Raw genomic sequence first — 23,931 nt, 5'->3', positions numbered from 1 at the left:
ACAGATTCGAAATTCAAATGTAATATTTTTTTATAATTAAGTGTAACAGTATTTATGGCCAGACTAAGTAAATACAAACATATTTGTATTTAATCATATGAGAAGATATACACGGAGGTACATTTTATAATCATATTAGCAATGAACATCTCACTACCTATTAACAATAAGAAACTCACTTCAAAGTTAAATGCTGCACTAGGTACCTCTAACTACGAATCTGTATGTCCAAAATATTTTGATGGAATATCTATATCTTCAGTTTAAAAAAATAATTGCTCACAAAATATCACTTTAAATAATTTTTGAAGTAAGTATTAAGGTTGAGAAGGTGTCTAATTAATAAGAATTACCGATTTACAATCTTAAACAATCGAAAACATCTCACAAAGACCATGTGATAACAAGGATAATACTACAAAAAAAACGTATTCGCGAAAGCGGTGACAATAACCCTTTAGAGGTCGAGGCGAGTAAACAGTAACAAGGCGTTAAGCTATGTCAATGCGGAGGGAAGCCCACTAGAGCAGCGAGCGACGCAGCTCCGCGGACGAGACGCAACTCGAATTGCGCCTTTCGTGCACGCTTCGCTCACCGCTCACAACTGCGCGTCAATCACTGTCCAAATGTAATAACTTAATTTTGACATCTTCAGCCTCTGAATTCCACCGCAAAAATCACTTCATAACATCACATGAAACGCGAACGCCGCGAGCGCTTACCCACTTATTATCGCTTCAATATACGTTCCTTTTGCCCACGTAATTATACTCACTCCAATCGACATTACGGCTTCATCGCGCAATGTATCATCTCTACAGTTTATGGCTGTGTGGTTGTGTAACGTAAAACCGCGTGAAAATCGCAATAGCTTTTCAGAGGGAGATATTAAAATGCATGGAAATAAATTCGGCGTCGCATTCGGTCGTACAGCTTTGGGGGTGCAGTAAAAATAAACAGCGACGCCATTAGAACTCACTTCCATATTCAAATTTATGAACGCGTCCGCAACGCCCGGCCGCCACTCATGCCACCAGCTCACCGACCGTTTATACGCCTGATGTAAGGACGCTTATATTGTTATTGTATTCAAAGGACAATTTAGGTTTACATAACCATCAGGTAATATATAAACTAAATTGACCAATGATTTGTACTGCCAAATAATATATCTGCGATTTCTAATTATCTATTTCGCTTCTTGAAATTTAAACCGAAATGAGATGTAAAAAATTTCTATAAATCAATTTGGATATAAATCACTAAGCTCCATACATTTGAATTAAGCTGGTTTGTACATCCATACTTTATAATCATTCAGATTAAGAAAATATAAAGATTTTCGAATTATTTTAAAGCAAATAATTTCTATCATATTTATATCTCGGGACGAATAACATCATAAATAGAGTAAGAATTAATCACATGGCGTTGTACGCTCACGCCGAACTGTACAGGGCACATGCTTTAGCTTAAATAAACATACGTTTTCAAAAATTTGTGTATTTAAATTGAATGCGACTTGTGTTACTGGAGCTATTTCTGTTTAACAGCCGCACTGATGGATCTGAAATAACACCTTTACCGTTCACAGAACTCGCATTAATTCATAGGGGATTAGGTGTCATCATAAACAGGAATTATTTAGTCAACTGAGGTTAAAAACAACAACAGCTCTTACTAATTACAACTGTAAGTCAAATTAACAGCTTGCATTGAGCAAGACTTGAATAATTAAACGAAGAAAGTCTAAAATTCTGTATTGAATGTTGAGCTGGGTGTTTTACTTTAATAATTTATACGAATATTATTTGTATTTCATTATCTATAAAATTTTGATTTCCCAATACAATCTTATACAGCTATAACTGAATTGCAATACAATATAAATTACATCTTTGAAATTATTACAAATAAATCTAACGTTGCCAGCTATTAAAATATTTCTAGAACAATATATTTCAATTTCATGCACCACCACATACTACGTTTCACATAAACGTATAGGCACATAACATTTGTAGCGGCCAATAAATGCACTAAAAAGTACACTAACTACAGGTATATTCACATCGCCACATTAAAGTCCCGAGCCGAAGCGATGAATATTCAATACAAACAGACAGATATAAAAAGTCAGTTGATGTTGATCGTTAATTAAAACTTTATTTAATTGATTTTATCAGATAGCATACACAATGTCGTCTTACTAACTCAACAGAATTTATCAATAAAAAGAAGCAGGCCCTTGTAATCAAGTAAATAAAATTTAGAGTTCGTTTAAAAAGAAACGATTCTGAAGTAAATATTTTATTTATATTTGGACGCTTCTTTTTTAAAGCAAGTTAAAACCATTTAAATACATCTTACAAAATGCACATGTGGAGATTGCTCTCAGTACCCACCCAGTAAGGAAAGATTTTTGTTCACATTTTAGTTAAGAACATAAGATCCCAAATGTTGATAATTTTAGACGTTATTTTTAAATTTAAAATTAACAAAAATCAAAACTAACGCATCTCAATAATTCGGCCATTAAATTAGTACCTACTTATATCTAGTCCCAAAATCGCTAAATAATTTATAATCCCCCATTACATAAAAAGCGAATTTACAGTTTTAAACTCTGTAAAACGCTAACATGTTCAATATTGACAACAAATTATGAATGTCATTTGTGAAGTAATGTTATAAGTTTAAATGGAAGGTAAAAGTTTTTAATAGGTCCAATTATAAAGCGGTAGCGAGTCGCACGTCGCTCTCGATCCTCGACCCAATGACTGGCAGATTCGGCTAAATTGCTTCTATCACATTAATATTGGATTCGGCCCGCCCCGGGACTACCGTACGTATATCTATTTAATTTAAAGAACACAAAGCGATTGACATGGCTCCCGGCATCCGCTTTTTGATAAGTCGCAGTTTCAAAAATTAAAATCCATGTCGATTTAGCCGGTATCTAGTTAGTTGTCATTGTAGTATTCGATACAGCTGTCGTTGGCCGACTGATGACTCAGTGAAATGTTCGCTTTTCATTTTTACTATTTTAATTGGATAGATTTTGATGTAGGTACGTAATAAAAAGTAAAAGAACTAATTATGAATCATAGGCAATTTATTTGCATCGAGGTTTTTGAGTTTTGACCATTTAAATTGTAAATGCTACTTATTATTATTCAAAATATTTGTATTGGAGAAAAGATTTCAATTTTGTAATGTAAATTAATGTATTAGCTGTCTAACAAATAATTTATATATAAATTATTATTTGATATTATTATTCAATAACTACTAAAATAAAATTTAAATTGTATCAATTTTTCAGCACACTGTCTTAATTAATAATCCTATGAATAAAATACACGTCTAAAATAATATGTCTAAAAAATTATCATTTTTTATTCACATAATTTAAAAACATCTAATAAATCAACAAATCTCTCATAAAATAATGCTAACAAAAACATGATAAACTTATTACACGCTAGTACTGGATCACATACTACATTGCACCTATGTTGCCAATGAAAACAAATGTACTAATTCACAAACAAAGGATTATAACTTACAAAGTGTAGCTTCAATTAGCGAATGTGGGAGGCTTCGCGGGGCGAACGTCGGTCGCCATCTAGCGGGCGTCAACACCGCCCACCGGCGTCTGGAGCCCGCGGCCGCGGCCACATGTCACTTATGAATATGAGGCGTTATGATTATGAAATATGCCCCGCCCTGAATATTGAATATGGAGGAGGGAGAGCTCGGAACGCGTGCGAATGGGCGAAGTTTGATTTATGAGCCGGGCGCGGCCCCGCCTCCCTGTCATAACCGTATACCTGGTGCGCGCGCGCGCGGCCGCCCGCCGCCCGCCGCCTCGCGCTCAGTCCCGCGTCAGATGGCGAGAGGTGCGCTCCTCTGACAGCGTCCGCACCGCACTCCGAGTCCGCACGTCGAGCGAGCCCGTCCGCGGCTCCGCGCGAGTGAACCCGACTGTGTGTCCGAGGGCGAGCGCTCCGCTCCCGCCTGCCATGCGCTGGCTGTGAGCCGCCAGCCCCAGCGCCACTCAACATGCCGCGCGTGAAGCCCGCCTGCGTCCGCCGCGTCTCCATCGGTACTTACTTCTTCACTATCGTCACCCAAACATCACCCAACTAAAGGACTGTGAAGTCTCCTTGAGGAGCATAAATCGTGTTACCGCTTTTCGGTTCTGAAAGTTTCGTTTGTCATTTATAAATTAAAATGATTCAGTTAGCGACGATAAAATTTGGCATTCATCAAAAAGTGTGCAAAAAAATTCGGCCTCTGCGTGGTGAGTAAACAGTGTAGTGAATTGTTGAACCCGGTTATTTCTGATATTTAGCGTTAGGCGGCTACTGATGTATGTACGAGCTTTTATCAATTTATTATGCGATTTAGTTGACTATTTAAACTTAATTATAAGCTTTTTTAAACATTTATTAAATTTTCAATGTTGGATTACTGCTTAAATCTACAATTTTACCAACATTTTTAGCTCTATTTTTTCATGCCGAGAAGCATTTATTATCCATGACATAATATGCAAACAATACCATTTAATAGTCAAAATGCCATCCCTTACTACCCTTCAATTTCTATATTTATTTAATTGAATTAATAATATGAGCAGCTTTTTGTTAACATTTAAATTCAAATTAAAATGATGCACTTTCTCTCCAAATGAAATTAAAACAAATACGCTCTTCATAAAGAACAGTAGGTACCCACTGTAGCTATTCAAAAATGTTCATAAAAGCTTTTTGTGTGTTACTCATAAAAGTAACTAAATGCACACTTATGAATAAATTGCTTTTCTTTGTGATTTCACCACACTCTTGTTAAGACTGGGTTATGTGAAATAGCATTTGTAAAGCCTTAAAATGTTCGAAATGGTCGTAGAATTAAATCAAAATCATATTTTATAAAATCTTAGTTGTATCTTGCTTTACATTATTAATATCAAACATAAACTATAATAATACTTAAAAGAAGCAATATTTACTCAAGATTTTGTAATAATGGAATTAAACGAGTCTTCTTAGACAAATACTTATCAAAAATAAAACGTGAGTAGTTCCGCGGAAAGCTTACTTTCGAGTGTCATAATCCCGAAAAAGTATCACGTTTTGATAAAAGCCTTAAGTGGCTGTATATTATTCGAATGACAGGCTGTCAAAATTTTATATATCAGCCGCTACACTTCTTTATTGCTGTTCTATAAAATTTTTAGTGGACTTTTTATCTTTCAATGATTGAAACAAGCTGCATAACTATATTCTAGAAGAAATATTTGATAACGAATTCGATGGCTCCAATATAAATACAAAAAACTTAGCCAGCAGGTTCTAATCCGTTTTACTAAAATGAAATATTGATACTTATGTATATTGCGTCCATTTACCTTGAATGATGAATAATAATTAAACTTAATGTATAAATTATAGACTTTCTGTAAGTGGATTAATTACCATCGTGTTTCAAATTATATAGTTTAAATATTCGAACGGCTATGATATTTATGGAGTATATAATGAACACATTATGAACCAAATCGATGATAGATCGCTAGTGAAATAAACAGGAAATCCCAATTTTAGCTCAGTTAAACATCAACTGAAAAAGTGGCTTTGATAGAAACCGATTTCGAGCTTCTGTATGATAGAAATGTATGAATATATGTGTAATATTCTTTGTCAATAGCTAAACTGAATATTGACGAGCCGCATTCTGTTGTATTTTTAATGCAAAACGTTTTTTGCACTTCCAAGTAAGGAAGGCGTACGTCGACTGTCGCAATCTTGCGCTTTGAGTCGCCGCGCGCTGCCCGCAAAGCTTACACCCAAATTGCGATAAACAGACACCACTAATCCTCCTTCTTACAAACTAACTATTAACCGCACCGGTATCTCGATACAAATGAGACATTTAAGCCCTTACCGCAAGATTATCCCGGATTATTATGATGTTTTGTGTCGGTGCTCACTTTTCGCTCGCTTTTAAATGTAAACATTTACAAACGCTGTCGATAAATAAGGGACTGCGTAAAATCCATGCCTATAGATAACTTTACTTTCTAATATAATAATTATGTTGCGGACATCAAATGGACATTAAAAACTCTATGGTGAAAGTTGAATAATCGATACGATAAGCAAATTTATGCGTTTACGCATTAAATATTTTAATAACCTGATATGAAGTACTACTCTTCGTATCTTTTTCAATTTTCTATATTCAAATACGATAACGGAAAAGCAATCATAAAAAAGGTAGGTACATTAAAACCACTCTTGATAGTGTCACCTTCATAATTATTATCTATCATATAGATAATATCATTGTAGTCGTGAGTTTATTAAATATAAAAACACTAACTACACCGAAATGTTTCTAATATCAGAAAGTATGCGTTTTAAATGAACAAAGGTCCGATAGGTACTAATCACTGTAGGTATATGTTAACAAATGGTATTATAAATAATAAATTTCGAATAAAAATTTTGTAATTTTCAATTAGAATACAAACTTACATATAATATATTATCTATATTTGAATTATAACAATGGATGATTAGTGATGCTCCCAAACAAAGGTCGAATAGATCACCGTCACATTGAATTTAATATATCTACATAGTTATAGTTTATATGAATTAACAATGACCGCACTATTCTTCAAAATAAGAAACCAAATAATAGAGTATCACTTATTATCATTCGTGTCAAGTCATTGGTTCAAACGCTTGGGTAATTTAAAAAATATCAATTAAACATTATAATTTGAATCTCTTTTTATTCATTGTTTGTGTATTCTATTGTAAAGCTAATTTGACCCCAATATATACTGTCTATTGTTAAGGGACTAATTTAAATGATAACTAACATGAATTCGTTTTCCTGACTTTAATCAGAAATAGAAAATGTTTAATATTAATAAATTATAAATTTTCAACGTTTAAGTAGGTACCTAAGGAAAACTTTTTACCTCCCATATTTAAGCCAAAACAATACATTATCATATTAAAAACTTTTGTTGTACGTTTATTCTTGTTTAAAAGTGTTTTTAAAGGCGCTATATTAATATATAATAGCTGAATAAAATACCTATCCCATCTTTTTCATAAACCATAAACAATTTAAAACTTTCTGTTGTGTGCGTACACAATTTGAATACTAGAAAAAACGTTATTTGTCACCTTTTTTCGATACAGATAATAACATCAGTTTGAACAACAATTTAACCATCTTGATGATAATTTTTATTTCTATTCTTTTTTTTCTAGATTTTAAGTAGGCTTTACTATTCATAAAAACATTAATTTGTAGTCCCACAAGTTTCTACGATTTTTCTTTTTTCTTCTTCTTTGTGTGTTAAAATATACAACAAAATAAATTTAATATTGATCTTATCCTTTATATTAGAAATTGTAAATACAGAAAAAGATCTACTGTGTGTCTCTAATACATATTATACTAATTATAACTTATTTATATGCAGTATCTTTTTGTTGAAAATAGCATATGTACCCTACGCCATTTTATAATTGATTGAGAATTATTTTCTTATAAAATATATGTATGAATATCCACCAGCACACATAGGTATTATACTTGATCATGGCACCATCATAGTATCACGTATGTTCGGCATACTGATAATCAATATAGTGATACATAAGAATAATTTAACTCTACATTATCTTTATACATAGGTCTTGTTATGAAAACCATTATCAAACGTGCCTATACAAAACATAAACATTCTCTTTACGTTCACTTCCTTAACGACTTGTTTCAACGCAATATTAGCCAGTCAAAGATAATCATAAATTCAAACATTATAGAATAAATCCATACATCCATGATATTACCACATATGATACACTAAAATAGGCTTTGCTTTTTGAAATAATGACATTTACAACGGGATGAAGCAAGATTAAAATAAATCACGTACGTCTTAATTTACGCAGTATTAATTTCGAGAGGGATAACAAATAAGTAGAAAATTCATGTCTCTTATATACTAAATTATATTTTTATGTATGACTAGCTTCCGCCCGCGGCTTTGCCCGAGTGGAATTATAATATTTACAGGAAAGCTCTACTTACTAGCTTACTTGGTGTGCTCAGTAGATCGAGACAGTATTTCAAGCCGGCCCACCGACTTCAGCTGTACAAGGCTCAGGTGCGACCGCATATGGAGTACTGTTCTCATCTCTGGGCTGGAGCCCCACAGTACCAACTCCTTCCTCTTGACCGTATCCAACGTCGAGCAACTCGAATTGTCAATGACCGTAGGCTTTCCGATAGGCTTGATTCTCTATCTTTACGAAGAGACGTTGCGTCTCTTTGTATTTTATATAGAGTGTACTATGGGGAGTGCTCTGAGGAATTGTTCAACATTTTACCAGCCGCACAGTTCCAACATCGGACCACCCGCCGTAAAAACCAATGCCATCCTCACCACCTGGATGGTTGGCGGTCCACCACCGTACGCTTCACCCGCAACTTCTTTCCGCGTACGGTGAAGCTTTGGAACGATTTACCAGCTACGGTGTTCCCGAACAATTACGACATTGGGGCCTTCAAGAAAAGAGCGTATATGTCCCTGAAAGGCCGGCAAAGCACTTGTAACTCTAGTGTTGCAAGTGTTTATGGGCGGTGGTGACCACTTAACATCAGGTGGCCCACCTGCTCCTTTGCTTGCTCTGCCATAAAAAAAAAAAAAAAAAAAAAAAAAAGCATTTAATCGGAATAAAAAGTATCCTATCACCCAAGCTAGCTCATACCCTGTCTGTATACCAAATTTCATCAAAATCCGTTCTGTAGTTTCAGAGTGATTGACGGACAAACATCCAAACAAACAAACTTTCACCTTTATAATATTAGTGCGATAATAAAGACTCATACTTATCCTAACAAATATTCTAAATGTGGAAATGTTTTGTTCCTTTGCTTGTCCTTTTTGTACGTCGCAACGAAGTGTTTTTTTTTCCCTGGAGACAGAAGACTAGAGAGTGATACAGAATATTTTAAACCGCGGTGAAACATCTCATTCCCATTAAAATTTTCTTTGCCTACGTGGTCGAATTAGAGGGGCAAAACTATAAAGGCGACAATTGGTACTATTCTTTGTTTTCAACAAAATAACATATTTTTATTATCACTACCCAACTCAAGTTTTGCATACTGAATTAATAACAATAAATTAAGTATAAATTTAAAAAAAGGTTGTAAGAAGTTTTGCTTTTTGCATTTTAATTCGTATTGTTAATTTCGACAATAGATAGGTATTATTTACTAATGTTAGATAATCTCAATCAAATACTGACTATTTAAGTTACTCTAGATATTTACTCATTATCTAATTGCTGAATTTTCACAGGTACATAATTAAATAATCATATTTGATCAAAATTAGTGCAGTGGTGGCTCAGTGGTGAGAACCTCGTACTTCAAAAATCGATAAGTCGGGGTTCGAGACCGGGCGAGCGTGCAGGAAATAAATTGATTTTTCAATTTATCTGCACATGTAGATAACATCACCACTGCTCACGGTGAAGGGAAACATCGTGAGGAAACCGGCATGTCCGAGAATCAAAAGTTCGACGACATGTGACATCTGCCAACCCGCACTTGGCCAGCGTGGTGGATTATGGCCTGATCCCTCATAGGAGGCCTGTGTCCCAGCAGTGGGAACATATATGGGCTGATGATGATGATCAAAATACCCGTTGATATCAAAAAAAGCATTTTGCGGGCGATATTTGTTGCGTAAAGAGAGGACTGATTTTAATTTAAAAGAAATGTGTATTCCTAAAATACATTACAACTTTGTTACAGTTAAATTTAAACAAGGATAGTTTGTAAGAATAAAGACCAAGACGCAGTCGTCTCTTAAGCGTATCATAAGAATATATATATTATATTCATATGTATGTATTTGTAACCGGCAGTCTTTATTGTCCGGTATTCTGTATAACACTTAGGTAATAGCTATTATATCTTAGAAAAGATTCCTACCTAAATTTTATGCAGGAACTTGTAAAAAATTGCCGATAAAATTCATAATTTCTATGCCGATAAAATTCTAATTCTAAATTTAGCTTGTTCAAGAAGCAAATTTTGAATGCCTTAAGCTAATTATATTAAATTTCAATATTTGTAGTTGTATATAAAAATTTTATTTTTATTTTAAATGGTGGTAAAGCTGTGCCTACTAGTAATTTAGATACATAAGTACCAATGAGTTGATGTATATTTTAATGTTTTAATAGTTTTAACAAGAAATTATGTATCTAGTTGGTAAGCCTTTTAAATAAATAATTTTACGTGTGCTGCGAAAATCATTAACGATACATACACGTAATAATGTTCTACATAATAATAGAATTTTTGTTTAGGTATCTATTATAGTTAAGCCATAATTACAAATTTTGCTAAACATTTTAAGTTCAAATATCGATGGAATCATAACATTAAGGTTTGATTATACGGCAAATAATGACTCGGACCGGACTTTTCGTTTAGAAGTTAAGACATGCATACATATTATCTAAACAAGAAACATAATGATTTGTGTTTACATTTTCTATCAAACCGATCCAAATCAAATATATTACGAAAATAGTATAGTTATAGGTCATAGTATAGTTTTATCCTGAAATAAATCACTGGGAACGGGACCTACCTATGAAATAATCTTAAAGTATAATTTAATCTCAACAAATAAGTAATAGATAACTATGAAGGATAGGACTTCAGATGCAGCAGCTAGTCTTATAAAAAAATGAAAAGTATCAAACGTCAGGATATAGCTCAACTAGGGTTGAGCAAGAGACAAACATTAAGTGTCGTTTTAATTAAACCACTCATTTTATCATAACTTTATTACATGTAAAACTAAGGTTGTTATCGTACTGAGTATTCTAATTACTGTCATTATTTTGTACATATACCTACCTACTACTACGAAGTGCGTCATCGTCGTGTATTTCGTTATAATATGCAAAAACATAAAATTAGTTAGATATACATGGATATAATGCATATTCGGATAAAAAAAACAGCACCAGAATACTTTACATCATCGCCTTGCCTTCGAGTTATTTACATAATACTGTGTGCCCAGATACTTTTTGCATATTAAGCCCTAGTTTGGACTCTAAATGGTTATTCTAAATTAGTAAAGTTATGTCGAGCGTAAATAGTATGGTCTCATTAATAAGACCGGTAAAATAAACATCTCATACTCGGGAACAAATCACAACAATAGATATTCCTTTACGACTGTCCTAACAATAAAAATATTCAACATAATTTAACAGTGATTTTTTATAGTTTATTCTTTTATTCTTTTAAAAACTAAGTTCTTCAAGGATCGTTAGTTGTCTTGTACCTATTTTTATACCTAACTAGATCACACGTGATATTTATTTTCATATGTTTCTCTTCGTTTAAAACTACGATAACTATTTCATTACCAAAATCAGCTAAATCAGCCAAGCCGTTTCCGACTTTAAGCAAGGTAAACGAAAATCAATCATTTTTATGTTTTTTGATGTATTATTAGATAAATTATACGTACACGTAGTTATAATATAAAAAGAAATAGCTTACGGTCTTTTTTTAATTCAAACGTCCCTACCGTAGTTATGTTCAGCATAATAATAACTCTACTTAAGTCGCGTAAATAATATCAATTAATTACTGTTTAAACATTTTTACACATACCGTTATTCATAATTTACTATATGATCTAGAAAATTCTTACACTTGTACGTAGGTACTCAAATTAATTTACGGATTTAATATATTATTTGCCACATAAATGGAACTGCATTAACATTTATTAAGATAAAGGGAACTACATTAATTAAGTACATTTCTTGTTTTATTATTCATCAATAGAAATTTGAGTTACAGCTCCATAATATCATCTAAAATATAACGTATCCTGTCGGAATCGATAGCATCGATAATGATTTAATTTTTTTGTTTTAGGTGAAAGTTCGGGGTCGTGTTCTGAAGAAGAAATCCACAATGTTTTACCGGAAGATGGCAGAGACCGTCCAGAGACGCATATGTGCCCGCGATGTCAAGAACAGTTTGATAACTTTGACGATTTCTTATACCATAAGAGACTTTGCGATGAAAAAGCAATTCAAATGGGTGAAGAAAGAATGCACTCGGATCCTGAAGATATGGTTGTGTCAGGGGATGAAGAAATGGATAGTCCTAACAAAAGACTAGAACAAGTAAGAAGGCATCGGCAAGATGCAGAAAACAATAATAGCCTGGAAGACGGAGAGGCTGAAGTACCTGAAGCTGATGTTCCACCAGTTGGTTTACCCTTCTCGGTGGCTGGCCATGTAACGCTAGAAGCATTACAAAATACTAAAGTGGCAGTTGCACAGTTTGCAGCCACAGCTATGGCTAATAATGCAAACAATGAGGCCGCTTTACACGAGCTCGCAGTATTGCAAAGTACGTTATTTACACTGCAACATCAACAAGTTTTTCAACTTCAGTTAATAAGACAATTACAAAATCAGCTATCATTAACTAGAAGAAAAGATGATCAGCAGCCAAGTCCACCACCCTGTGAACAAGAACCAACCGCTCCGTCGACGCCAGTTCGCTCACCGTCGCCGCCTCGTCCGCCACGGGAGCCATCTCCTGTTGAACCAGCTCCTCCTACTAGCCAAAGCTTGCCATCAACCCATTCGCATATTACGCCTAAAATGGAACCGATATCCATTCCCAAACCCCCAACCTCATCTCCACCTATGATGTCTCATCCACCCTATAGCTCCATATCTTCATCATTAGCATCTTCAATAATCACAAACAACGATCCTCCACCGTCCCTAAATGAACCAAATACACTTGAGATGCTACAGAAGCGAGCACAAGAGGTACTTGATAATGCGTCTCAAGGACTTCTAGCGAATAATTTAGCTGATGAACTGGCTTTCCGAAAGTCAGGAAAAATGTCACCGTATGATGGAAAAAGCGGAGGGAGGAATGAACCTTTCTTTAAACACAGGTGCAGGTACTGCGGAAAAGTGTTTGGAAGTGATTCTGCGCTTCAAATTCATATTCGATCACATACTGGAGAAAGGCCATTCAAATGTAATGTTTGCGGATCAAGATTTACGACAAAAGGAAATCTTAAAGTACATTTCCAAAGACACACTGCCAAATTCCCTCATGTCAAAATGAACCCGAACCCAGTGCCAGAACATTTAGACAAATACCATCCTCCGCTATTAGCGCAGTTGTCTCCGGGGCCTATACCTGGAATGCCACCACATCCACTCCAGTTTCCTCCAGGTGCGCCGGCACCTTTTCCGCCAAGCTTGCCATTATATAGACCAACACATCATGACCTTCTTCCACCGCGTCCACTTGGCGATAAACCATTACCACCACATCCACTTTTTGCAATGCGGGAAGAACAAGATGCCCCTGCTGATCTAAGCAAACCATCTGCACCAAGTCCTTCACGATCGACATCGGAAATGTTTAAGTCAGAACCGCAAGACGAAGAAAGCCAACGAGATTCCAGTTTTGAGGAAACAGACCGAATATCACCTAAACGGGAGCCCGAAGAAAATGAGCCTGTTCAAGATACAGAGCAAGAGCGATATCCTTCTACTTCACCCTATGACGATTGCAGCATGGATTCAAAATATAGCAATGAAGACCAAATTGGCAGAGAAAGTCCACACGTGAAGCCGGACCCCGATCAGCCGGAAAATCTATCAAGTAAGAACCAATCGATATCTGGACCAATTTCAATAGCTACGGGACTTCGTACTTTTCCGTCTTATCCACTGTTTCCTCACTCTCCTCCTAGTAGCATTTCCTCGGGTAGCTTAACTCCATTCCCAAATATTCCTAACAATATACTTGAACCAGATCTTACTCGAGACCCTATAATGTATAATTCTCTTCTACCACGTCCTGGTAGCAACGATAATTCATGGGAAAGTTTGATAGAAATTAGGAAAACTTCAGAAACATCTAAATTGCAACAATTAGTAGATAATATTGATAATAAAGTATCAGATCCCAATGAATGCATAGTATGCCATCGTGTTCTTTCTTGTAAAAGTGCTCTACAGATGCACTATCGAACTCATACTGGTGAACGACCCTTTCGATGCAAGTTATGCGGTCGGGCTTTTACTACAAAAGGGAATTTGAAAACACATATGGGCGTACACCGAATTAAACCTCCCTCTCAAATGTTACACCAATGTCCCGTTTGTCACAGAAAGTTTACCGACCCTAGCATTTTACATCAACATATTCGAATGCATACAGTCGACCGTTGCAATATTTCTTTTGATCAAGGCACCCGAGACACTTGTGATAGTCAATCATTCAGTAATAATGACTCCGATATCACAGACTATTCTCCATTTTGCAACATTCCCACTCCTACCTTTCCTACTCCCTCCACTCCTGGCGACCGAAGGGCGGACTCCCGCGGAACCGACGATGAGAGCGGCCGTGAAGAGCGCGAGCTTAATACTCGGGAGTTCGACGATGAATCTGAAATAAAGGATCGTCGAACTTCGCCGCTCTCCGTCTGCGCCACGGCGTCCGAATGCGAAATAAAAACCATCACCACAACGGCTTCCCTCCCATCGGCGACAGGTTCGGAGAGCGGGCGGAGTGCACGTGCCTCACCACCATCGCCTTCACCGTCGCCATCAGCCTTGTCGACGCCGCCGCGCCTGCCACACCACTCACCGCTGCCCTCGCCGCCCACACCCCTGGCTGCGCTTGGTGCTCTCGGTGGATCGCCCTTCAGCCCGCTCGGACTTGCTTTTCCTCCCGCAGGTATGCGAAAGCGGGATCTTACATTATCGTCCGCCCCGGTCGTCCACATTTCCATTCCCTACATATTGTCCTAATATTTTTTACTCTAATATAACCTAACCGGGTGCTCAAGGACAATATGGCTATAATGTTATAAGTGAACAATGTTTTCAATAAGATGTACGTGTTGTGAAATAGAAAATAACAATTAAAAGTAAAATTTCTTGTCCAGTGCGCGGTAATACGACGTGTACCATCTGCTACAAAACATTTGCCTGCAACTCCGCTTTGGAAATCCACTACCGAAGTCACACCAAAGAACGTCCGTTCAAGTGCACGGTCTGCGATAGAGGCTTTTCGACAAAGGTAAGTTTATATTTGGTTCCATTAACATATTTTTATATTTACTAGACAGTAAATTAAATTTATAAAAGTGGATTCAGAAAATTATATTCAAAACGAAATTCCTTATTTCTAATCGTATAAACTCCTATCGAGTATCTTTGGCTCGAAGCCAGTTCATACTTTATTGTTACACAAATAGCGACACATATCTACGCGTTTACGACGTTTCCTCTAATTTTCACAACATATCTAATGCCTTATTGTCGAAAACAAACGTTTTCAATGTGTAAATACTGTATATAAATGTTTCCATAATAATTGCATACGGGTTTATACATAAAGGTTATATTTACTGCAACTTATAAGATAAAGTCGTCCGTTCGCACGGTTTACCAAAAACCAACTCAATGTTGGTGTACGAAACTGCATACTCCGGTTTCATTTCATCCAAGTTTCAGTGCATTAATTTTGCAGGCTGTAATTACAAGTCTCTAGTCGACGCCTCTAGCTCGCATAAGTTTCGGTCGTTATTCGTTGTCTTCCTCTCTCGAGCCAGACTTGCTGAGTAATTGACGACCAACTTTACAAACTTGTAGGCTCGTTTATTCTGATTTAATCAAATCGTATTGTATTAACTTCCTTTTTGATTCAATTATTTACTTATTGTATATTAGACCTTATTTGTTTCGCAATTGAATGCATTTCTTAATTGTGCTTTGGTCGATAAGCGTGTCTACATTTTAATTTATGGACTAACAGCTCATAATTATAACTTAATTAAATATAGCAGTTGTGCAAGAATTATTTATTAAGACACCCAGAGCACAACTACAATATTATATTATAATATGTGCTTCTATTTCTAATGTTTTACAATAATTTTGCGTTTTGATATTCCTGGCATTTTTGGATGTTACGATAGAACGTTGAAATATCTTCATAAAAAGAAAGTAGAAAAAATTAGGAATGCATAAACATTTGTATAATGTTTTCCTTATTTATGGGACTCATATTGGCCCTTATATCCTCATCACCTTAAATGGTGGTTGAATCCTTTAAACGGCTTTCATTACAGTCTATTTATGTCTTAGGTAAGAAACCACTCAACGGCATAACTTGACTTTCGCCGATTTACCGGCGAGCCGTGTTCACTTGACGCGCTCAGATATGCAACACTCGCTTTACATTAAAGCGCTATTCTAGATATTACATCACCTTTCTATTGTTATTTTCTCGATTCCCCGTAGGTATTGAATGTTACATTTGCTGCTTCAAGCCTCGGATTTATTTGTGTTATTTTGTACGTGTCTCAAAATAGATTAAATATGCAGATAGCGAAAGGCTTTTATAAGAAATGCTTTTTGCAGTATCGTTATTTCGGCCCAGATAAATCAATCGTTCGATTGAATCGTTATGTATGGTCACAATACAAAAAAAGTTAGGTATATTGTTTCGAATATTTTGATCTCCCCCAGCGATGATAATAAAGCAATATCAGATTAAAATAATTAATGCAATACTTAAGACGGTTCAAAGAATATTTCTGCTTTTATGGCAAATCAAGTTTTATAATCAGTTTGGCCAATATTTCAAGCGTGAAGCTGCGCTTGCGTCGCGGACCATCGTCGCCACAAAAATGATAAGTCATAAAAACAACGTCACGGAAAACGATCGGAATATTAATTCATGTCGTAAAATATTTATTGCTTATAAATCCTTGAGCCTTTACCTACGCCTCTTCTCATAAAAGAATATTTATGCTTCAGAAAATAACATTTTTTCGTTGTTTCCCTAAGTGTCTATGCGGGTGCCTTATCAATAAAATGAGTCTAAAAGTATATTTTATGATGGCGCCGCATATTCACTAAGATCCAAGAGCCGTTACCTATTGTTGGAAATATATTTATCTAGAGTAATTTCACTTTGATATATACTGCAAGTTACATTTCTTACATTGTCGAGATATAACTTTCGCCAAATTTCCCTAATTATATTAATTATAAAAACTTAAAGTATGCATAAACAATTTTAAATGTAGGTAGGTACTGGCCACCCCGGTTTCACGCAGAATGGTAACGACGACTTCTCGTTCTCAGTGAAGTGACATATATAAACCGCTTACAAATATTTTATCAGAATTACGTAAATTTATAACAGCTCAATGATGTCCTACGTTAAATTAATGCTGTTTCGAAGATATGAAGTTACCAGTTGATACTATTTTAATTTAGCTACATTAAAATTTTTATAAAGCTGATATGATATCACTTTTTTAAATCATGACCCACTTTTTGTCCCTACGATTGCAAACATGTCAATATTTATGAAGATATAATTACTTTTTTATTATACTGTGCAACGTCGCATGTACAGTAAACATAACAAATAATTATTCAGTGCAAATTTGTCCGAATGATAAGATTGTACCTGTTATATTTTAATGCATACAACTGCAGTAAAATATTAAATGTATCGACTGTACCGTAGCGTAGCAGAATGTGAATGTCAAATCGGTTGTAGAGAATATCGGGAAACAAGCAGCGAGGCCTTATCGAATAGTGTCTGCTTACAAGCACATTTAAAATTACAATAAGTGTAGCCGACACCCGTACCGATGAAAGTTCACGCGCTAAACTATGTATTATCGATTATTCTGATCACCGTCGCCAGTTTATTGACTCCAAATACTCTTTCAATGTTTAAGATAACACTGCAATTTCACATAAACACCCTTAAATGAAAGTCATCCGCGATACTCTAAAAGGAAAATACTCATATTACAAACAATATTCCTACATAATTAATAGTTTTACATTATTGAATTAAATTGGATAGGAAATTTCGTTGCATATTATAAATTGTAATAAAAAATAAGTACCTTCCTACTTAATATTTACGTTATAGTGCTGCTCGTGAAATCAGTTAATATTACGTAATATATCACATAAAATAAACATAATATTTTAAGAATCTTTCTTTATAAGTATTAAATTATGAATCAGCACTCAAGTCAAAATAGATAATTATTATTAAAAAACATAGATAAGCCCACATAATGACATTTTTATTGGTTTTTTATGGGCCATGATATTATACATACCCTAAAATTTGTAATAATTAACATTACATTTTTATTGGTATATACATGGTTATAAATATACCAGTCATTTCAAGATATTCCTAGATATTACAAACCTTTTAATTAAAATACGGTCTCTACCGCCGCGTAACCCGTACAATGTACATATGTTACGTAGGCGCCATCTGTTATTGAATGGCAGAACTATTTCTCTAGATGGAAAGCTATTTAAATGCAATTGGTTATTAATAATATTAAGATTTCGTTCCCCAAAAATATCATTATGATTCAATTATTTAAGCTTTATTATAATGTGGCTTTCATTTTCGTAAGGATTTTACTAAATCATTATTTAATTTATCATTAATTTCAAATGAATTAAGAAATTTATTTCCATTACAAACAGAATAAATAATTAATTATAATAAAAGATATATCATAGTGCAGGGTTTTTGAAGGTTTCGAGAATTTGGCATTGATAAATATACAATTTATATTAAATGTAAATATTATATCTTTTCAATAATAATGAGTTTAGAAATATAAATCAAGCCATCGACAATGCATAAGAATTACCTAATTAATAACTACAAAGTTACAAAGTATCATGTGACCTCATTTTTAAATACTGATAGGTACCTACAAAATTACTTAAACTGTATATTTTAGATAATATGTTTTTAACATTTTTCGAACATAAGCATATGGAAAATATTTTTATTTGACGTAGATGTCTACTGAAAAGTTAAAAATAATGTTATTGTTAAATGTGCTAAAGTAAAATAATGAACAAATAAAAATTATGTTACATTTGATATTTATGTACATATAGTAGGTAGTAAAATTTAGTAGGTATACAAACTGTATACATTAGGCTATATTCATGAGTTGTATGTTATGTATCTTTAAGCCGAGATTTTTAACGAAATCTCTATAGTTATTGAGTTTTGATAACTCTCTCTCTCGGTATTCTTAAACGTGTTCTCCTCGCTGGTTTCATCTTAGATAACAATTTAAACCTTCTCTTATCCAATGTATTGCTTGATCTGTTCCCCTAATTAGAAAATCTATGTGAGCTGAGCGTGTGTGTAAATTTTGCGTGTATTTGTGGTTCCAGAGCAGTGGCGGTTGCCAATGCGCCAGGCGCACGCGCGCTCCTCGCCCGCCACACGCCACTGCTTTGGACCTCTGGAACGCCTTCGTCTACCCGGTATGAGAGAGTGACGCCTGAGCGTGGCCTCTATAAAATAACATTATTTTGCTTCTACACTTAACCGCCCCAAATTGCATTTATATTAAGCGAAGCGTAACGAAACCTCAACACTAATCGGTGTTCCTTTCGATAGGGTAACATGAAGCAACACATGCTCACGCATAAGATTCGGGACATGCCACCGGGCTTCGACAAAAATGGAAGTGGTCCTACGGGAGCGGCGAGCGAGGACGGCCGCGAGCCGAGCCCCGAGAGGCGATCCTCGCCTGACAAGATGGACTTGAAGCGGTCTCCGCCCGCACACCCGCCGCCGCCGATGAATCACCCGCCCCCGATTGACATGCCGCCTTTACCAAAGAGACTAACAGGTAATTGTTATGATACAACTCGACGAAACAAACGTTACATGAATTTAAATGCACTTCGTGTAAAGTTTTGGGAACCAACTTTTATAGTACTGAACCGATTTTAATGAAACTCGTTTAATAAACTTTCAATGCCATTTCAATCAAATAATACATTGCAATTTGATAATCTGATGATGTATTTGTTTTAACGTCCAAAGAATGATACTTAATTACCGCTTAGTATTACGTGGTAGGTACGTCCTTATAGGCAGATAGTGATAAACAATTTTTGAAATCGGTTGAAAAACAGATCTTAACGGTGAATTTTTTTCGTATTGGCAATAAATTTAATTTCGTCTGCTACATATGATTAAAGTTCATTTTTGAATAAGTAGGTGGATACTTCATATTTATTTCACTCCGCCGTGTCCTCGCTATTCTGACATGCTGGGAATATTCAGTGCTCTTTAGTGGAATTAAATACGGAGAATTGTTTGAATCCGTACAACATACGTATTAATAACGTAATTGAATGCAATAATGGTCAAGTTAACAACGTTTTGTAATTTATTTTTTTTTCAAATTAATTCTTGTTTTCTTTCACAATAAGTCCTCTACTAATTTGGGATTAGAACGAAATTGGATTGTAGTAAGCAAAAATATGCAATATATAAATAAAATTACCAAACTTATTTATGGTTTAACTTATAAACATGTGAAGAAAAGACGAGAAGTAGAAAGGGGAAGTTTTATACTTATGTGTGTGAGTAGTTATGTTTGTATTTTTTTACACAAATCTACTGGACCGACTGGACTAATCTAATTTCTTCATCATTAGAAAGCTGCAACTTCACTGAGTGACATAGGCGACATACAACACGGGCGAAGCCAATTCGATAGTCTAGTCAAATAATATATATATTTTACACCTTTATCAAGACCTATCTTAACGCTCATAACGAAGACGAGGAATTTCGGTTCTATTTTAAATATTTTTAATATCCTTTGTCAATAAATGAACTTTTTTCTCAGTGCCAAGTGCTCCTGTCCACCCACCTCCGTCAGCGTCGTCAAAGCACTTATGCGGAGTTTGCCGCAAGAACTTCTCATCATCGTCCGCTCTGCAGATCCACATGCGAACCCACACTGGGGACAAGCCATTCCGGTGCGCGGTCTGCCAGAAAGCATTCACAACCAAAGGAAATCTCAAGGTGATTCGTTTGTAATAAAATAATTAAGCTTAGTACTCTTATAATTGATTGTTCTTGTTCAATAAAAGCAGCTATGTAACATTAATTGCTTAAGTATTAAAATTTTATAAATTTTTACTTCTTTAAACAGTTATGATTTGAAAATTAAAATACCTAAGCCATCAATTAATTTATGTACGTATAATTATAATAGTAGATTTTTAAATAAATGGTTATCATGTGTAAATTAAACACGCTCCGTATTTAACTTATGTTTCAAAACACATCGTATACATTCTAGAATATGAATTTAATTTCTTCTATGCATAAATATTTTATTGAATTTGTAAATTTGTCATGGAATCGAAGAACAGTTCGTCACTAAACGTAGGCAATTTTATAAGAAAGCGACATCAGTATCATATTCTCATTAAACAAACATTCAAGAAGTTTTAACTTTTACAGCCATATTATTAGCCATACGATTAATAATTTATTCATATCAATATAGGTAGTACCGGGCAGGGCCCCCCATATTTTTTCGCCTTTTCAAAGATAACTTGGTGACACTGTACATGTAAAGCATTTTCTCGAAAGCATATTAACGGTATCGTTTGATAGGTGCACATGGGCACGCACATGTGGAGCGGCGGCGCGTCGCGGCGCGGGCGCCGCATGTCGCTGGAGCTGCCGCCGCGGCCGCTGCACGAGCCGCACGACCTGCTGCGGCGCCCGGACCTCTTCTACCCCTACCTGCCCGCGCCTTTCCTAAACGGCATGCAGCAGAAGGTAAGCCGATCATTTTTTACAACTTATGAATTTAGTTAAAGCAGAGTTGCTGCCTATTGGCAAATAATACGTAAGGTTAAAAATTAAATCGACCGTGCTTTAAATTCATAAAGACGGTGTACCCTCCACTATCGTATAATCATCTATGTTTCAAAGAGAAAACTAAAACTATGATGTTATTGTCCACAGCTGAATGAAATATCTGTCATACAACAGAGCGCTGGACAGAACGGCGTCGCTGGTAAATTCCCAGGCTTGCTCGGTTTCGGGGCATTCGGAGCCGGAAGGCCCGGCGCGGCTTCACCTCTGGAGAGGCCGCCGTCTTTGGAGAATGACGAGCGCCAAGCCGCTATGCGTGAACTTGCCGAAAGAGGTCGAGAGTTGGCTGAGCGCAGTCGGCAAATGCGCGAGGAGAGTGAGCACTACCGCTCCCCGCCGGCGCACGCGCCGCACCCCCCGCCGCCCGCGCAGCCCTCGCCGCCCGCGCCGCACCACCCACACTCGCACCCGCTAGCGTCGCTCCCGCCACCCGCCAGGACTGAAGGCCTCACCGTGTGAAACGATATCGCCGAGTCGATGTACCACTCGATTAAACCTATCAATTGACGATCGATCCGATAAGTCGTGCATCAGCCGCTGCAATGCCCGATCACATTCCAAATAATCGACTCAACGGGCTACGGTGAATCTCTTACTTGAAAATGGCCATTCACCATACCGAGTATTCTCAATTATGTACAAAGATTTGAAAGGAACTTGAGTACTCAAAGTGAAGGACTGATATAAAAATGATTTATAATAGCGTAAGGTAACACGCTAAGTGTATCGATGTATGTATCGAGTCGTTATTCCAAGTGTTATTACGCCTAGTATTACTATAAGTAACTTATATGCACGTGTACGGGCCTGGGGCAATCCGGGGCTCGTAAGAGTCCCACTATTATGTCATTACTCTGTGATAGTGCACATGAAGAGGCTGTGTCTTATGGACATAAGTATGGAAATGGTATCAGATATATTGGATACAGTCGAATGTGCTATAACATCAAAAGTAATTATAAATTATCCCAAAAATTAATTAAATTCATAAATCTATATACTATCTTAATAATTATGTAAATAAAATGTATAATATTTAGTTTCGTAAGTAAAATAGTTTAATTAATTATTATGCTATATCTATATTATGTCTCAACTGGAGTGCGATATGCATGATTTCTTTAATACCACATTCCAATGTGAAGAGATTCTTTAGTAAATTATTGAAATGTATCAAATGCTGATATATTGTCAAATTTCAAGTAGGCGGCAAACTATATATAAGAATCTTCTTTGGCAACGAAAAATATCTGTATAAGATTTTATTGATGAATGCATTATTTAAAGGAATGTATACCTTATTAACTTATTCTCGCTCTAAGTACTCAATATATTTACTATATTTAATTACGGTAACAGAGGTTAATGACATATTCATATCATGTAAATTAAAAAGTATTTGCATTTGAGGTCTACATAGATTTAAGTGTTTTAGAGTCATAGCTATATTGCTTTAGGATATTTCAACATATCTTTGTAAAAAATGTATGTTACTTATTTTCCATAATAATGAAAGTATGTACTTCACAGACTGACCGTTTATTTACGAAATTTTGTTTCCAAAAATGTGCATTTCAATGTTTGTAACTAAAAGCCGAACTGTAATACAATTATTTATACGTTTCATAGTGATGTGTTTCGTACTTCTAAATAGATGTGTATAAATGTTGAGCTACATTATTTATATCGTCAAATCATGCATACACTCTTAGGAATAAATAAAGATTGTGAGGCGATAGGCCTCTACAACGATTTAGTTGTCTAGCATAAATTCTCATAGCACCTACAATTTAATTTTCATGTTGCGAATAGATATAGCGTAGCGTTAGCCATGAATATGAAGTGTCATGTCCATGTCAGTATAAATAATCAATTGTAAATTATTAAATGTTTATGTAAATGTCCAGAAAGTATTCAAATTATTTAAAAAATAATAATAACACTTATTACTTTTTTTTTTTGTTCTCCTTTTACCTTCTCCTTCGTTTTTATTTTGTTTTTGCTAATTCCTTTATTTAT

At 35.3% G+C, this 23,931-nt stretch overlaps 1 protein-coding gene across 4 annotated transcripts; it reads left to right on the top strand.

Moving 5' to 3' along the window:
* The first annotated feature begins 3,580 nt into the window (after window positions 1–3,580).
* Window positions 3,581–23,816, top strand: LOC119829974 (homeotic protein spalt-major-like). 4 transcript variants are annotated; one of them, XM_038352765.1, is made up of 9 exons: window positions 3,588–4,108; window positions 12,022–13,788; window positions 14,686–14,871; window positions 15,083–15,216; window positions 19,392–19,484; window positions 19,621–19,855; window positions 20,867–21,045; window positions 21,646–21,813; window positions 22,003–23,816. In XM_038352765.1, exons 1-9 carry the CDS (start codon window positions 4,066–4,068, stop codon window positions 22,369–22,371), a joined length of 3,174 nt encoding a protein of 1,057 aa, XP_038208693.1. In that variant the 5' UTR covers window positions 3,588–4,065; the 3' UTR covers window positions 22,372–23,816. The 4 variants fall into 4 exon arrangements, with proteins under 4 accessions (XP_038208685.1, XP_038208711.1, XP_038208693.1 ...); XM_038352757.1 differs by having other exon boundaries at window positions 3,581–4,108; window positions 12,022–14,871; XM_038352783.1 differs by lacking the exon at window positions 14,686–14,871 and having other exon boundaries at window positions 3,586–4,108.
* Window positions 23,817–23,931: the final 115 nt, after the last annotated feature.

This window comes from Zerene cesonia, chromosome 1 (genome assembly GCF_012273895.1).
Source record: "Zerene cesonia ecotype Mississippi chromosome 1, Zerene_cesonia_1.1, whole genome shotgun sequence".
Taxonomy (NCBI): domain Eukaryota; kingdom Metazoa; phylum Arthropoda; class Insecta; order Lepidoptera; family Pieridae; genus Zerene; species Zerene cesonia.
Note: the sequence above shows the minus strand (reverse complement) of the source record. Positions and strands in the feature narration are given on the sequence as shown.